Raw genomic sequence first — 17,817 nt, 5'->3', positions numbered from 1 at the left:
CCGTTTATTATATGAATGTACCTAGTGTCTGGAAGCCTGGCATTGGAGATGTTCATTGTGATAAGACGTAAACACCTTACATATGTGATTCTCAGGTGTTTAGGATGGTCAGAACGGGCACTTTAGTCTCTCTGCTCCAGCTCTTTAGCACCCTGGCTCCCAGAGGAGGTAAATTATTCTCTCACTGTATAACATATAATCACTAACAAATTAGATACAATACTTTCATAAAAAGGTTGCAAATATGTATCTACAACACTTATCCTTTCCAAAAGGCGCATCATTGAATTTATGTTGTTTAATTGGTTTTTGTACAGTTGTAGCCAAAATGATGTCCGAGGGGACATATTTGAACAATACTTTCTTTTAATGCCACCTCAGTTAAAGTGATAGTTCACACAAAAATGAAAATGCTGTGATAATTTACTCACGCTCTTGTCATTTCAAACCTTTATGACTTTCTTTCTTCTGCAGAACAAAAAACAAGATATTTTGAAGAAAACTGGTAACCAAACAGCGCCCGCACCCAATCACTTCTACTGTCTGGATCTGAAACCAATGCAAGTGAATGGGTGCTGGTTAACAACATTTTTCAAAATATCTTCTTTTTGAAAGAAAATCATACATGTTTGAAATTACAAGAGGGTGAGGAAATTATGACAGAATTTTATATTTTAAGATTTAACCATCAATATATAAATTGTATGGTACAAAATGTACAAAAAAACAAAAATGTATATAGGCAATATAGGTTTAATTCTAACATACAAAAACATAGAAAAACAAAAAAGATAAAAAAAAATGAAGCAAACATAGACTGATTTTATATGTTTGTAGTATTTGTTTATCGTTGGATTTAATAAACTTTACACATAAAAACCTTTAGTCTTTTTTAAAAATCTGACCTTCAGTTTACACTCCAAACACACCAATGCAACATACATGCAAATTGTTTTATGAATCTTTAAGAAAATAATTGTAAAAAGCTCTTTTTGCTACTACTGTACCAGTACTCATTTGACCTTTGCTTATTTGCTTTGGTGACATTATTTCCTTTGCCCCTCCTTAGCATTGTCTCAGGATACCCTCTACCCCTTTGGACCATCTCACAGGGATTTAGAAACCCCCAAGATGGATGATGGCAGTTCTCCGGAGATCCCACTGCTTATTCCCTTCATATTCTTCGGTTTGCCCTATAGATCCCTCTTTGTAAGTGTCGAAAAGGGGGGTAAAGCTTATTTCATAAAGTCTAAGAGGATGTGATGAGAATTATGGGTTCAACATCTTTTGTCGGCCTATCATCTCTTTATGCAATCAGCACAACTGCCTCTCTATCCCCACAGGTCAACAACAATGGCGTGATCTCCTTCAATGTTCAGGTGAGCCAGTTCACACCCGAGGCTTTCCCGCTCAGTGACAGCCGGTCCTTCATTGCCCCCTTATGGGCTGATGTGCATAACGGCATCCGCGGTGACGTGTACTACCGTGAGTCCATGGAACAAGAGATCCTGGGGAGGGCCACTCAGGACGTCCGAAAGTATTTCAAGAATATGGTGTCCTTCACCGCCACCTGGGCCTTTATTGCTACTTGGACTCAGGTCACATTTTACGGAGGCAGCCAGACGACGCCGGTGAGAAATACATATTTTTTGTTAATGTTCGGTTCAACTTGTGTTAGTGTCTAGCTTGTAGTAGAATAAATTCTTCTTGTTTCTCAGGTAAATACATTTCAGGCCGTGTTGATCTCTGATGGCCATTCTTCTTTCGCTATGTTTAACTATGGAGAGATCAACTGGAGCACAGGCACGGCTAGTGGAGGAGACCCTCTTACAGGTCTGGGAGGAACCACAGCGCAGGTAATCCTGAATGGAAAGTCTGTGCTATAACAGCTGATTCAGATGTTACAGTGTATTATGGTCTACTTCCTCTGGTTCTACTTTCTACTATCAGGTAGGAAAGTGTCTTTTTCATTTCTCGTCATCATCTCTCCAGGCAGGTTTCAACGGTGGAGATGTCAGCCATTTCTTTAACCTACCAGGATCACGCTCAAATGAAATTGTCAATATTGAACTGACCACTAACGTCAACAGGCCCGGACGGTGGTTTTTCCGCATTGACATGGACCAGATAGACCCGTCAAATGGCTGCGGCTACAATGGTACAAAATGCATGCTGCGATGATTGGAAATAATTTATTCACCCTCATGTCATTCAAAACCTGTATGATATTTTGAGAAATCTCTCCTTGTTTCGTGTCTAAACAATGAAACTCAATGGGGTTTCATTGCGTTTTGGTTACCAACATTCTTCCAAGTATCTTCTTTTGTGTTCTTAATTGATGTTGTAGCATCTTAGTTTATTTTCATTGAAAGCAATCGCTCTCTTTTAGGGCGCTTCTACCGTCGCGGGGAAGTGTTCTGGCTGTCAGACCAGTGCACTCAGCGATGCAGGTGTCTTGATTTGGATAACGAGGTGACCTGCCAGCAAACTCCATGTGGCCAGTTAGAGACCTGTGAACAGGTGGAGGGGGCTTACTACTGCCAGCCTACTCGTACCAGCACCTGTGTGGTGTTTGGAGACCCCCACTACCACACATTCGATGGATTTCTTTATCACTTCCAGGTACAAGACAGGATTAAAATGGTAATAATAGTAAATTATCAAGTTTTGAAGATTTTTAACCAATATTGGATGCAAATTAGAACTAAAAAGAATACAAATTGTATTAATTGATTTGACTATCATCAGAGGTAGCGTTAGATGCAAATGATGGAAACAGATTGGAAATTGTTAAAAGCTGCTAGGTTTGGCTTTCCAGGCAGAGACTATGGGTTGGTTTTGGAAATTAACCTTTGCTATAACCTTGATCTCCCATCCAGGGTACCTGCTCATATCTTTTGGCTCGCCCATGCTGGGAAACACCAGGTTTGCCTTTCTTCAGTGTGGAGGCCAAAAATGAGAACCGTGGTGTGACTACGGTGTCCTGGCTGCGGGACGTGACGGTGGAGGTGTATAGCCACCGTGTCACACTACCCAAAGGAACTCTGGGAACTGTGCAGGTCAGCTTTCCTCATGTTTCTGTCCTTTGAATAAGATGCTGCTAATTTGACCCACTAAACACTCCCTATGAATTGTGGCTAAATAGATTCAATTGTTCTAGTAGGACAGTACAGCGTCTTTCACTTTGTGTTTCTGTTCTTACAGGTGGACGGGCTGATAAAGACTCTCCCGGTTCAGCTTCAACTTGGCGCAGTCAGAGTGTACCAATCTGGCGTCGCCGTAGCTTTGGAAACAGATTTTGGGCTCTTGGTGACCTATGACGGATTGCACTATGCCTCCATCTCCCTCCCCAGCTCCTATTTTAACAACACTTGTGGCTTATGTGGCAACTACAACGATGATCCGGCCGATGACCCTGTGTTGCCAGATGGCTCTTTGGCAGAGAGTGTAGTGGAACTGGGCGGTAGCTGGCGAGCAGAGGACACAGATTTTCGTTGTACCGATGGCTGTGCCCAGAACTGTAGCATGTGTGAGCCGGCAGCCGAAGCGTTTTACTTTCGTCCAGACTACTGTGGATTGATCAATAAGACCGATGGGCCGTTCAGAGACTGCAGGGCTGTGGTAGACCCCACAGCATTTGTATACAGCTGCGTTTATGACATGTGCAGTAATCGTGATAACATCACCACCCTGTGCCAGGCTATACAGGCATATGTGCTGGCATGCCAGGCTCTGGGAGTCACTATACGACCGTGGAGATCACGCTCCTTTTGTGGTGAGTGATGCTAGATGAAAAATTGGTGGGTGTACAACACATTTTTAACCCATTTATAATATTTGCTAAATTGTTAGGTTACAGGACGACACATTTAACACAGGGCTTATTTAATTAAAAGCAATGTTTGTAAGCACATGTTATGAATGAAATTTTCATTTATATGGCCTGTATATTTATCGTTCTGTACTCTCCTTATCTCTGACATGCCGTTTTTTCCATTTCCATGTGTGATTAGCATTGACTTGCCCTGAGAACAGCCACTACCAGGTCTGCACCAGTTCATGCCCTCCCTCCTGCTCTGACCTGACGTCTCACCTCTACTGCACCCATCCATGCACCGAGGGCTGCCAGTGTGATCAGGGATACGTGCTGAGTGGAAGCCGCTGCGTTCGCCGTTCCGAGTGCGGATGTGAACGTGACGGCCTCTACTACACCTTAAATGAGACCTTCTGGGTTGGAGAGGGGGGTGAAGAATGCTCCCAGCGTTGTGTATGTGGACCGGCGGGTGAAGTAAAGTGTTATAATGACTCTTGTGGTGAAGGCGAGGTGTGTATGGCAGTAGTCGGGTTGTTGGGTTGTTACCCTCGTCGGGAAGCAGTCTGCTCGCTGTCTCAGACTCAAATACTGGCCACGTTTGATGGGTCCACAATTCCGTTTCCAGATGAGAGCTCATTCTATCTGGTGAAGACTTTGGGCCGATTGCCTGCGAATGTTACATCAGTGGAGGTGAAGATTGGAAGGAAGTTGGTGAATAAGGGCCCAACATGGCTGCGGCCAGTGGTGGTTAGGGTGGCACATTTGGAAGCACAGATTGGTGGCTCAGATTTAGATGTGATCAAGGTCTGTAGTGCCTTTTTTTACTCTGATGATTTGGATATACATATTCAATGGCATTTGATGATGCTGTTCTTCCAATCCTCACACAGGTAAACAGCGAACTGGTGATTCTTCCTTACGTCCATCCGGTGGAGCCACTCATGATATACCGTTTCTCTGGCAATTCCACAGTGATCGAATGGACCGGCCTCGTCCGTGCCCGATACTCCCGCCAAGGCCTTCTAAACATCACTCTGTCCACTCTCTTTTACAACACCACTTGTGGTCTCTGCGGTTTCTTCAACGGTGATCCGATCGATGATTTGCGTCTTCCTAGCGGCAGGCAGGCCGATACAGCCGACCAGTTTATTGAAGGTTGGAGAGCCATTGCAGATGATTTGACCTGCAATGGCGACTGTGAGGACTTGTACCGTATGTGTACGGATTTGAGGCTGTACCAGAGTTCGTGGCTGTGTGGAAACATCAATGACCCTGGAAACAGTTCATTCCTGGCCTGCCACACGGCTGTTAACCCCTCTCCGTTCTTCAGGAACTGTCTCTACAACATGTGTGTCCGAGAGGGAAACCGTTCAGCCCTATGTAACTCCCTGCAGGCTTATGCCACAGCTTGCCTGGACGCTCAGATCAACCTGGGGGCTTGGAGGAGCGCAACCAATTGCCGTAAGAGAGAATCGCTCAAATAGTTCAAATCCAATCACTTACAATTACATGAATCATTCCTTCATACACATTCCACAACCATTAAGTGTTTTCCTGTTTCACTTTGTCCTCAGCTCTACCCTGTCCTGAAAACAGTCATTTTGATGACTGTACATCTGCATGCCCACTCACTTGCTCTAACCTAGACGAACCCGAGGAGCCCTGCCCGCTTCCGTGCTCAGAAGGATGCCAGTGCGAGGAGGGCTACGCTCTACGCGACGGCCTCTGCGTTTCACGAAGCGACTGCGGGTGCCTCTACTTGGGTCGCCAGTTAACCACCAATGAGACCTTGTGGACGGACTGGGAGTGCCAAGAGCGCTGCTTCTGCAATGGCACAGACAACAGTGTCTACTGCACCTTTTCACCCTGCCCCCCAGAGGAGTACTGCCAGGAAAACAACGATCTGTTTTTCTGTCAGCCAAAGACAGAAGCCATGTGTGTTGTTGCTGGATACGGCCACTTTTTGCCATTTGGAGGCGTTCCATTTGACCTCCAGAGCAGCTGCACTCTTCGGCTGGCCACCACTGATTGTGGAGAAGGGGACGAGGACGGATTTGGGGAAATGGACAGTGGAGAAGAGGTTCCAGGTGGACTTCCTAGGTTCCATATGTCGGTTCGGAGTGAGGAGAGAGACACCGGTCAGGCTATATGGGTACAGGGATTTGTACTGGAGGTCTATGGATATGAGATTGAGGTGTCTCGAAGTTTCAAGCACACAGTCACGGTAAGATGTGGGAAAGGGGTTTTCCTGCATGTCAAAACTGAATAATGCGGATGTAATGTTTTCTTCCCGTTTGCTTTAAACAGGGCTGCGTTTATGAAAAGTGTTTTGCGTTAAAGTTGCAATCTAACGTTTGCCTCTTTATCGCCCCCTGTGTTAGAACATAAAATTGCAGGTTACTTATGTACTTATCTAAAGTCAAATTAATTTTTGAAATTATCCCACCTGATGGTCAATTTATATAGCTCAAATTATAAATCATTATTATATACTTGCCGTTGTAATTCAGAATCAGTTTTAAACAGTGACATTTTGTGTATTTGTGCTGTTGTTGTTTTTCTACTAAAAAAGTAATTGTTTTAACAGTATGAAATTCCCCACCTGTACTGGAACAGATAGCCACTGATAAATGTCCCATTTGCTCAAAAATTTTCTAATCACAAGAATTAATCTAGAACATGAATCTACACCTTTCGAAGGTCAAGCTCTTCAGTTCTTGTGACATAAAGTTATTTTTAATCAACCAGACAGAGGAGCTAAACACATGAGAAAATTCAGAATTTTTACAGGTGGGGAGTATAACATTTCAGTGAGCATCTGTTATCACACTGGAGCAAATACAAAGAGATGCTTATAACTGATTGATGTCTGGAATGAGTTCACAACAACATCAGAGGATCTGAAGAACTTTAGATCAAATGAAGATTGAGAGGAGAAGAAAACGAAGATAGAGAGTCAGAGAGAATGAAGTACTAAGATACTGCCGTATCTATAGTTCTATTGTGTTAGACAATAAACAAGAGAATTTTAAAGTATACAGTAAAAGGATTGGCTTTCTTTAATTTAAAATTGGGGTGACACTTTATTTTATGGTGCCCTTGTTACTCATGTTACATGTATTTACTGTAGTATTGACTATAAATTTGGCATAATTACATGTCACTAACCCTATACCACACCTTAATCCTCACCCGTTAGTAAGTACATTATTATTACTCAGTACTTGAATACATAGTTACACTGTAACACAACTTAAGACACCTCAAATAAAGTGTAACCCAAATGAGTTATTTCATTTTGTATTTTATATATATATATATATATCCATTTAAGGTGAATAAGGAGCGTCTCTATCTGCCTATAAAACTTGGACCTGGGAAGGTTAACATCTATACTCTTGGTATCCAGTTACTTGTGGAGACAGACTTTGGCTTGAAGGTAAGAGTGCATACACTTATATTACCAAACTTTGATCATTTTTGTTGGTATCATCCGTTATGCAAAGAAAATATATTTTCCCACTTATAATCACTGTTAATATATTAAATAATTTAACATATATTAGAAAATATATAGAATAATAGATACGTTAATATATTAAATATGACAATATGTAGAATTGCAGCTTTTCATGTATTAAAAATAAGTACTTGGTTCCAAGAAAATATATATTTCAATGTATTGCAAGTATGTTCCCATATATTTAGTTTTGTAAGGGATAATTAAAAAACACTACCCAGCATATACTTTGTGCGATTTTGAATTGGACCCTTGTTTTGTATGTCAATAACGCGGCCATATTGGGAAGGTCAAGACTGCCTAATAAACACAATTAAACGGAGCAGTTGTATTTGAGCAAATCATAATAACATTTACATTTCTCAACTAATTTCAATAGAAATTGTGTTAACTCTAGCATAGAAATCCAAATGATACTGTACTCCCCCCCCCCCAGAAAAGTGCAGTTCTTTTGTCACTTATAAGGCAGCCTTGCCCTTATAAATATGGTGGCGCCATTGACACCCACATCACCATGCCTAAGCTTTCAATGCGGCATCTACTTACACTATGACTATGGTTTACAATGTGACTAACATGTCATTATCCTTTGTAAATATTTCTCTACAGGTGGCGTTTGACTGGAACACTCTTCTGCTCTTCACTCTGCCTCGTAGTCTCTTCAACGCCACCTGTGGGCTCTGTCAAGGAGTGCCCATTTCTGGCCCTGTCCTCAGTGTCAGTGAATGGGGCATGGCATGGGCAGACCGTGACACGTTCTGCCAGGTTGGATGCGGTGACTCTTGCCCTCAGTGTGGAATGGCCGACAGAGGCCTTGCTGCCGAGGTCGCTGCACCTGCTCAAGTAACCGATGCTGTTGGTAACATTGACGTGGACGGTAACCCAGGAAACCGCTTCCATCTCACCGAAGGGTTGTATGTGTATGTGGAACCCGAGGCGGTGAGATTGTGTGGACTTATAATAGACCGCGGAGGAGTGTTCGCTCGCTGTCACAGCAAAGTAGCGCCAGCATACTTCTACCAGAGCTGTTTGCAAGACACGTGCATGGATCAAGGTGCAAAAGAGACCATCTGTAATTGGCTACAGATTTACGCCAGTACCTGTCAGACACAAGGAGTGTCCGTCATTGACTGGAGAAATTCAGCACCCTGTGGTGAGAAGGATCATTTGCTACTGTATGATGTTGCAATCTTATGTAAATCATTAGTGTAAGCATCATTACTATTTGTGCACACACCTAGGGTGATTTCTGTTGAATGGTGTGATGTACTTACACTTCCATTGAGAGAGGCAACAAAATGTCCTGTAGACCAATGAATCTCAACCTCTTGACCACAAAAATATTCCCCCAACCGTTCTACACAATTAAATATTCTAGAGCTTATTTAACTTATCTATTATAAAAATCTGTTATGAAAGCTAAGAAATATCTGGAAGTTGAATGCATTTTCATTTAAAATCATTTCAAGCCATCTTGAAGCCCACTTGGAGGTTTATTGAGGGTCCATAGTGGGACATGGCCCACTAGTTAAGAAACCCATCCATATACTTACATTGATGTATAGGGCTGTCACAAGTATTAAAGAATCACCTGGTTGCTATTATTTGGAGGAAAATTATTTACCGAATGTTCAGATATCTAGAAGAAAACATTTCTTCATTTAATACATTTTGCAAAATTATGAATATATGTATATATATATACTGTAGCCTATATATATATATATATATAGGTATCAAGTCTAATATTCTTACAGCAAGTGACGATTGTGTAATATATGAAGAGCACAAAATAGATACAATTAGTTTAAAAATAATTTATCTGACAATTAATCACTTTAATAGCTCAAATTGTTTTGACAATTATCAGCCAGCAAAACAGCCCTACTGACAACAGCCTAGCAATGCTTTACCAACATCTCAGAAAACCATTGAAAGCACAAAACACCGTAGCAACTCTATAGCAACCCATTGCGAAGATGAGCACCACTTATTCATTTTCTTTTGTCAAAAAGATACAGTAGATACAGTAAGTACAGTATTATAAGAACACTTCTGAGTCTGAGGGAACTTAGACTATACAAAATGTAATAAAATTATATACAAATTTGATTTACATTTATAAATGTTTTATGCGTTTACGTGCAAAAATGGCTTCTATGTCCGGACGGATTCCATTGTGTCCGGTGTTACGAAAGCTAACCGCAAAGCGTGATGGCTTGTTTTACAAAAGCTCCGTTTCGCCAACAGAGCAACTACAGGACACTTTTTCAGAATCAAAGCCCCGTGAATGCCACACATTCATATAAACCCTTTACAGTGAAATGCAATACATCCTTCTCCTTACTTCTGGAAACTCAAGCGTCCTCTTGTTTTTGCCCACCGTGTGTCTGCGTTTAGTGTTGTCGTGTCCCATGAACAGTCACTATTCCAGCTGTATGATGGTGTGCCAGCCGCAGTGTGCCCCTGCACGTGGACAGAGAGACTGTAACCAATATTGTGTCGAGGGATGCCAGTGTGACCAGGGCTATGTGCTCAACGGCAAAAGCTGTATCCTCAGTCAAAACTGCGGATGCTACACGGATGGAAAATACTATGAGGTGAGATATGATGTTGGAATATGACTGATGACTGGACAGACTGAGATGACTTATTTACATTTGTATTTATTTATTTATCAGATCATTTCGCCACAGCCACTGAAAAATAAAGAGCATTTCATATTTTGCCTTAAAGGGACAGTTAACAGAAAACATCATTTATTCACCCTCATGTCAGAACCTGTATATGACTCTTTCTTTGGCAATCTGCACTACCGCACATTTTATAGTTTATATAAGTATATTTACCTGAGAAACTATATTGCATAAAATACTTTTTATTGAATAAAGAATTGTATTTATTAAAGAATTTTGTCTTGTTTACTTGGCAGAGTTTAAAAACAAAAAATCTCAAGCCTAAATTCATTTATATTTTATTTATTCATAATTTGTTTTGCGGTGCATAAAAAAGTGGCCAATTTGAAGACACTTTATTATTAGTTGTCTTCATAGAATGTCAATTTTTGTATTGCTTTTATCCTCCTTTCTCACTCTCTATCGCTCTCAGCCAAAGCAGTTGTTCTGGAACAGCGACTGTACCAAACGCTGCCAGTGTATTGGACGAAATCTTATACAGTGCGACCCGCGCCGATGTAAAGCGGAAGAGGAGTGCGTTCTGCGTCATGGCGTACGAGGCTGTTTCGCCCGCCGTAACCAGCACTGCGTGGCGTCGGGCGGTGGCGTCTTCCGCACTTTCGATGGGGCATCTCTTCGTCTCCCCGCCTCTTGCTCCTTTGTCCTGTCAACCATCTGCCACAAGCTCCCAGAGTTATCATTTCAGCTCATTGCCAATTTTGACAAGTGGAGTACGCCCAACCTGACCACCATCTCCCACGCTTACCTCTACATCAACGAGGAGAACATTCTCATCTCTGGAAACACAGTCAAGGTACATGTAGACAAATTTGCCCGGGAGGACGTTAAATGTGCCATGCTATCAAATAATCAAAAAAATCTCTTTCATCTCAGGTAAATGGAACGCCGGTTTCCGTACCTTTCGTCACAGGTCTCATGACGCGAGTGTCCACGTCAGAGGGATTTCTGGTGATCGACACGCCGCAGGACATCCAGGTGCGTTACAACCGCTTCAACACGCTGAGCATCACAATGGGTCCACGACTCCAGAACAAAGTGTGCGGACTGTGCGGGAACTTCAACGGGGACCCCGCAGACGATTACATCACCTCTCGAGGCAAACTTGCCCTTAGCGCTCTGGAGCTGGCACAGAGCTGGAAGACCAACGGCATGCAAAACAGGTTAGGGGGAAGAAGCATCATTACATCTATAGGGAATACATTTGTTTGAATCGGTCTGATTTGAATCTGTCGTTCTCGTCCGCAGCTGTGATGAGACTCAGTATGTGGCTCTGGCTCAGTCCTGTGATAATGCAGCCGTCTCGGAGCTTCAGGCTGAGGAAAACTGCCTGAAACTCACAGATCTGAAAGGTTTCTTCCAACCCTGCCACGGCCTGCTGGACCCCCACCCCTTCTACCAGTCCTGCTACCTGGACGGCTGTTACAACCACCGCAAGGCCCAGGTGTGCGGCTCCATGGCGGCCTACGCTGAGGCCTGCCGCTCCTTCGGCACGCTCACTACCAAGTGGATCGCCCAGGAGAACTGCTGTAAGGGGACGCTGCCACCTACAGGATTAGTGCTGGAGTGTGGGGGAAGAAAGACCGAAATCATAAATAAAAAATAAACAAATTTCCTTTCCTGTATATGCCGTTTTACTTCTGTTGAACTCAAAAGAATGTGAAATGTCTCGGTGGTAATGTCCGTTTAATAGAAATCAATGGTGACCAATCTTCTTTTGTGTTCTGCAGAAAATCTTAATCATGATAAAAAAGTTTTTTTTGGGTGAATTTTGCTTTCTGTACTGTAGCTGTACGAATTATCCGTGGCATATTTAATAGCTATTTGTTTATTTAGTTTGGGTCAATGTTTCAAAAATCCTATCACATATTTTGTTTTGCTCTAAATCAAACAGTGTACACATGTCTGTGTGAGGTCAGGTTGAAAATAATGTCTATAGTGTGTGCATGTGTGTTTCTGTGTGCTAACTTTGTACCTGGACCTGTTTTTAGCAGAATGGATCTATGACCCCTGCGCAGGAGAGATTTGCTCAAACAACACATGTGAGCAGGAGAATGGAGGCGATCTGTGCGGCTGTCCTGAGCTTCCCAGCACTGATTTTAGTGAGTAAGACAAGCCTAAATAATGTGCAAGATCTAATGAACATAGTTTACTATCAGGGTTTTGTATCTATGGTTGAATAGTTGAAAAATGCGTGTTTTGTAATGAGACCCGTGAGAATAAACAAGGTTTGAAGTTATCAACATGCCGCCATATTTGAATTAAGCACTCGGATCTGATTTGCTTCAGAAGACATTATTTTGAGATCATTTCGGGGTGAACTGTTCCTTTAATTCCACATATTATTTTTTATAAAAAGTCCCACACATTTTACTCTTCAGTATCCACAAAACTTGCGAGTTTGTTAGAATGGATATTTTAACCTGATGCCCGATGATAAACGCCCGCAAAAACAGAAGTCAGGTAGCCATAGCAACAGTGGCTCCTCAAGTGCTCTTATGTTTATTCAACATTACATTGTAAAAGCACGGTTAACATTATCACTTTACTATAAATTACGTCATTAAATGAACTGTGCGTGAAATTTAAAGGAGTGCATCTGCATCTCTTTGTGATGTTCTAGATGAAGATGACATCATCCAGGCCGAGGTCACCTGTAAGCACGCTCAGATGGAGGTGTCCATCTCCAAGTGCCGTCTGTTCCAGCTGGGCTTCGAGAGAGAGGACGTGCGAATTAATGACCAGCACTGCGCTGGTATCGAGGGAGAGGATTTCATCTCATTCCACATCAATAACACCAAGGGACACTGTGGCTCTATTGTTCAGGTGAACAGTTCGCTCATTCTCATTACCAAATGTTCAGGAGCAGACAGTCTCGAATAGAAAGCACTGTTCCTCAGAGTTAAGAAAATGTAGAGTTGGGCGCATCACACTAGACCGGCATTAACATGAAATCAGCAGAACAGAAATACAAGCACATTCATGAAGGTGCATCACATTTCAGGTTTAGTGAATACGGACCTAAACATTCAAGAGAAAGAGAAAATCTAAACATCTCAAATTGACTGGAAGGCTTAAAGGTGCTGTGTGTTATTTTATGGAGGATCTATTTACAGATATACAATATAATATACATAACTCTGTTCTCAGAGCTGTATAAAGACTCACATAATGAAGAGTTATGTTTTTATTACCTTAGAAAGAACTATTCTACATTAGATGGAAACTTGTGGTTTCTACAGTTGCCCTTTAACGGACAAACTGCTCTACAAAGCATTTCATAAATACGTAATCTCCTTCGGCAAAAACGTGACGACATGTTTGTCATGTGTCAGTTGCCGTTCGTTGAAAGGTGGTGGAGTGAGCCATTGGATGCAATTCGCAACCTTACCACAAGATGCCTCTAAAATCTTACCATTGCTCCTTTAATACAGATAAAACAAATGTCACAATATATCAGTATTGGCATGATTTTTCATATTATGTTGATAATGCAAGTATGATAATATTAGAAATGTACAGATATATATCGGCTGATGATCAGGGCTAATATCTCTTGGCAGTATTGCATCTACAAACTTATATTTTGAGTTTAATTTATTGACCAAAAAACAGAAAATATCATATAAATCATTCTAGTAGATATCACAATAATATTGTTACTGTGAATTCATTTGCCCATGGTAAAAATCCAATATTGTGACAAAATTCAAAAGGTGCGGGTGGAAAGTGGATTTGAGAAATGTGCAACAGACTCCTTTTAGACCAATTTAATGCAACATTGCATGTATGGCAGTCCATAAACTCAGCAAAAACATGTTGTTTGTGCTTTTCAGATTAGCAGAAGAAACAATCTTCTCGTGTTCTTCTAAATGTCATGATATGTGCACTTACTGCGCTGTCTTGTTAGCCGAGTGCTCTGTTCTCTCTGGAACGCTCATTAAATTCAGAGTAACTTTATGTGCGCGTTTGTGTATTTGTGAGTCCAGTCGAACGGAACACACATTATGTACAAGAACACGGTGTGGATCGAGAGCGTGAACAACACGGGGAATGTGGTGACACGTGATAAGACCATCAACGTGGAGTTCTCCTGTGCTTACGAACTGGACATAAAGATCTCCCTGGAGACCGTCTTAAAGCCCATGCTCAGGTACACAATAATATGTGTGCATTTTGTAACATTTTAAGTTGTATTTTAATTTTTTAAATCCATATTTTTTTTCTCCTCTAAAGTGTGATAAACCTCACCTTGCCTACTCAAGAGGGCAACTTCATCACAAAGATGGCACTGTACAAAAACTCTTCGTACCGGCAGCCGTACCGTGAGGGAGAGGTTGTTCTGAGCACTAGGGATGTTTTGTTCGTGGGGGTGTTTGTGGAAGGAGCCGATGATAAACAGCTTATTCTCATTGTCAACATGTGCTGGGCGACGCCATCTCGACACAGCAGCGATCGCCTCCGTTACATTATCATAGAGAGAGGGTGAGCAGATACTACAGAAAGTCATTTTACCGGCAGTTTTTTTCACATGAATTTATGTCACATCGTCATGTCGTTCCAGATGTCCAAACATCAAGGATAACACTATAGGGATGGCCGAGAATGGCGTGTCACTCACCTGTCGCTTTCACGTCACCGTCTTTAAGTTCATCGGCGATTATGATGAAGTGCATTTGCACTGCGATGTTACACTGTGCGATTCTGAAACCAACGCCTGCAAAGTGGTGAGAATTCTTACACACATTTATTTTTGCCTTTTTTGCCTCTCTATAACCATAGAGACAAGACTCAAATCAGAAAGTGGGACTTTCATCGTTTCTCCTAGATGGGAGCGAGAAAAAGGGGCATCGGGTGTTCCTCCTGAGCAACATGGTTCAGAAAGCTGTGCTCAGATTTGCTTAAAGACTGAACAATCAAACACCACAATTCTAAAAGTGCACACTGTTTCTAATACTGCTATACTTCAGGCGAATTTTGTACTTAAATAAAACAAATTACATACACAATTTTGAAACAGCGTCATCTTAGCAACACATTTTCCTCGTGACAGGGTGTGTGTGATTGGTACATGATGCAAACTCACACTTTTTCCCATCTTCATCTCTCCGTATCTGTCTTTGAGAAGCGTTCCTTTCACATTCAATGATATTCTTCCATTGACAGAATTGCCCTCATAACAAACGCAGTTACATGGATTACAGTCAGCATAAAGAACAGATCTTGTCAGTGGGACCAATCAGAAGAAGAGGTATTTATGTGTGTGTGTGTGTGTGTGTGTGTGTGAGTATTTAAGATGGTAATAGGATGTGGGTGTATAATTGGGTGTTTTGTGTAGGTGCGCATTAGTAAGGTAATTACAGCCGTGTGTGTGTGTTTTAGATTCAGACTGGTGTGAAGAGGATAATGGTGGATGCGAGCAGATCTGCACTAGTAAAATAACCGGTGCTGTGTGCAGCTGTGTGACAGGAATGCTGCAGAGAGACGGCAAGAGCTGCAGAGGTGAAACACACCAGCATCTCTCATTATTTCTGCTTTCACAAATTGATTCAAAAAAGTATAGTGTTCATTCCCCTCCGACTTTCATTGTTTTGAGCAGATTAGTACAAGCCCCGCACTAAACTCATGTCATTGGCTGAGCCAACGTTGCTATGTTGGGCCATCAAGACAAACACAGCGTTGTTAAAATCGCCACATTTTTAAAGCTCCGGGAGGTCAACTTTGACCAATGGATTACTTAGAATTGTCCCTACATGTATTAATATAAACAATAATACATGTATATATTTATAATTAATATGTAACTTTTATGTTAGTTTACTAAACAATTTTGAATACGTTTCTATTCATTATTTAAATTAAATATAATATTGACCTAAACATTTTTTTTTTATAATTTACCTAATGAAAAACCGAAACGTTGCCTCAAAAAAAGTTTAAAGCACTTAAATAATAAAAGTAAACAAACATTAAAATAGAACAAATAAAAACGTATTTTTTGATAGAGCAGCATACAAATAGGACAAATAACTTATAAAATGACAAAACCATATACCTAAATAGCTCAAACTAACATGAACAAATATTATAAATCAAAATTTAGAAAAATTAACAAAACTATAACTACTATGGATTAAACTCGAGGTTATCACATAAAAAAAATATTTAAAGTTTTCCTAAATACATGTACAATTATGACTGTTGTATTGCAAATGCAAATAAAAAATGTTCACTTGAAATTCCTGATAAATGTCTCACAGAATGACTGATAACCCAAACCTATATTATTTATTATTATTCGTTATATATTGTAGTAGATTACAGTTATTTTATGAGAACTTGAAATAATACCCTCGACCGTGTTCTTTTCTGTGTGTATTTTCTATATTTCATACGTTTTCAGTTTTTCTGTGTTTTTATTTTGAAGCAAAACTGCTTTGAAACAAAGCAACATTGTTAAGAAAATATTCAAATACATTTCAATTGAATTTAATTTACTTTTCACTATTAACTGCGGATAACTGAAGACTAGACATATATAGATTTTCCGTGTCCTTCATCAGAAACCCATCATTATACTATTATGTGTGAAGTTATAATAAATGTCAATATCGTCATCACACACTCCTGTGCACCACAACATCATATTAAATGTCAACAGCGTCACAAATGTTTTTCTGTAACTCAAAACCAAAATGAATCATGCTCGACTCCACTTCTTTTCTTTCTCCAACAGTCACCAGTACGAGCGCTAACCTTCGACCCCTGGTTGCCCTGGTAGCCGTCGTCGCAGGCATTTTACTTCAAACGCACACCTCGGTTTTCTTCTCTTAATGCCCAACCAGCAAGGCCAAGGGAGAGAGAGGCGCATACGGACCAACGGGAGGAGAAACGCAACACAGAGCCAATGACGGCACGCGTTGAGCCGGCAGCCCCGCAGAAAGGACCGCCTTCATCGAAGCCAAAACTGTGATCAATTACAACCGGGTGATCCTTCACCAGGATAGCGCAGACGTTAAACAACAAGCCTCGGTCTAACATGATAAACCCTTCATACCTGAAAGAACCCGGACGTCAGCTCTTATCTTTGGTCTAAACACCAGCAACTATTTCAAGTATTTCACAGACACTAATGACAGATTAGATAACGTTTTACTTTTTAGATGATCAATATTCTCCAATCATCAAAATGTGAGAGCACGTGTTGCGAGAATGGATGATGATTCTCAACACCAGTTTGTCTTTTATTTAGTTGATTTGATGAAATGCATACCTTCTCCTGCTCTTATTCTCAATATGCCATTTTCTTTCGTATTTAAACACCCTATTTTGCCATATTGAAGTATTGCTGAGATCAACAATGCCAACCAACATTTGCATATTCCCGTGGATAGGATTGGCACCAACACACAGGTGTTCTTAAAGCTTCACTTATTTAAGCTGTATATAATAAACCTTGTTTGATGGATGTGAACATTTTCACCCTGTACTATAAATACTCAATGTACTGTATGAATCATCTTTGTAGTCATCAACTTTGATGCAGTTTAGCCCGGCAATATCAACATGATGAAGTTGATATTAAAGGGATATTTCACACAAAATATGTCACGATTTACTTGGATGTGTTTCAAACGTGACTTTCTTTCATCTACAGAGCTCGAAATAAAGATAGTTTGGAGAACGTTGGTAACTAAACAACACTGGCCCCCTTGACTTTTCTCAAAATATCTTATCATAGGTTTCGAATGACATGAGGTTAAATAAATGAATAAATAAATGATGACCGA

The 17,817-nt window shown here is 40.9% G+C and overlaps 1 protein-coding gene across 1 annotated transcript; it reads left to right on the top strand.

Annotated features, from left to right (window-relative positions):
- Positions 1-99: 99 nt before the first annotated feature.
- Positions 100-17,748, top strand: tecta (tectorin alpha). The gene is made up of 25 exons (XM_079488285.1): positions 100-168; positions 1,070-1,209; positions 1,344-1,631; positions 1,719-1,856; positions 1,993-2,158; positions 2,390-2,622; positions 2,880-3,059; positions 3,205-3,775; positions 4,014-4,618; positions 4,705-5,275; positions 5,389-6,038; positions 7,149-7,253; positions 7,944-8,487; positions 9,735-9,934; positions 10,443-10,823; positions 10,904-11,190; positions 11,276-11,556; positions 12,019-12,129; positions 12,651-12,853; positions 14,017-14,180; positions 14,264-14,512; positions 14,592-14,754; positions 15,194-15,278; positions 15,410-15,529; positions 16,764-17,748. Exons 1-25 carry the CDS (start codon positions 105-107, stop codon positions 16,859-16,861), a joined length of 6,597 nt encoding a protein of 2,198 aa, XP_079344411.1. The 5' UTR covers positions 100-104; the 3' UTR covers positions 16,862-17,748.
- Positions 17,749-17,817: the final 69 nt, after the last annotated feature.

The sequence above is a fragment of the Barbatula barbatula genome (assembly GCF_947034865.1).
Source record: "Barbatula barbatula genome assembly, chromosome: 2".
Lineage (NCBI taxonomy): Eukaryota > Metazoa > Chordata > Actinopteri > Cypriniformes > Nemacheilidae > Barbatula > Barbatula barbatula.
The sequence above is the reverse complement of the archived record's forward strand: the minus strand, read 5'-3'. Positions and strand labels throughout refer to the sequence as shown.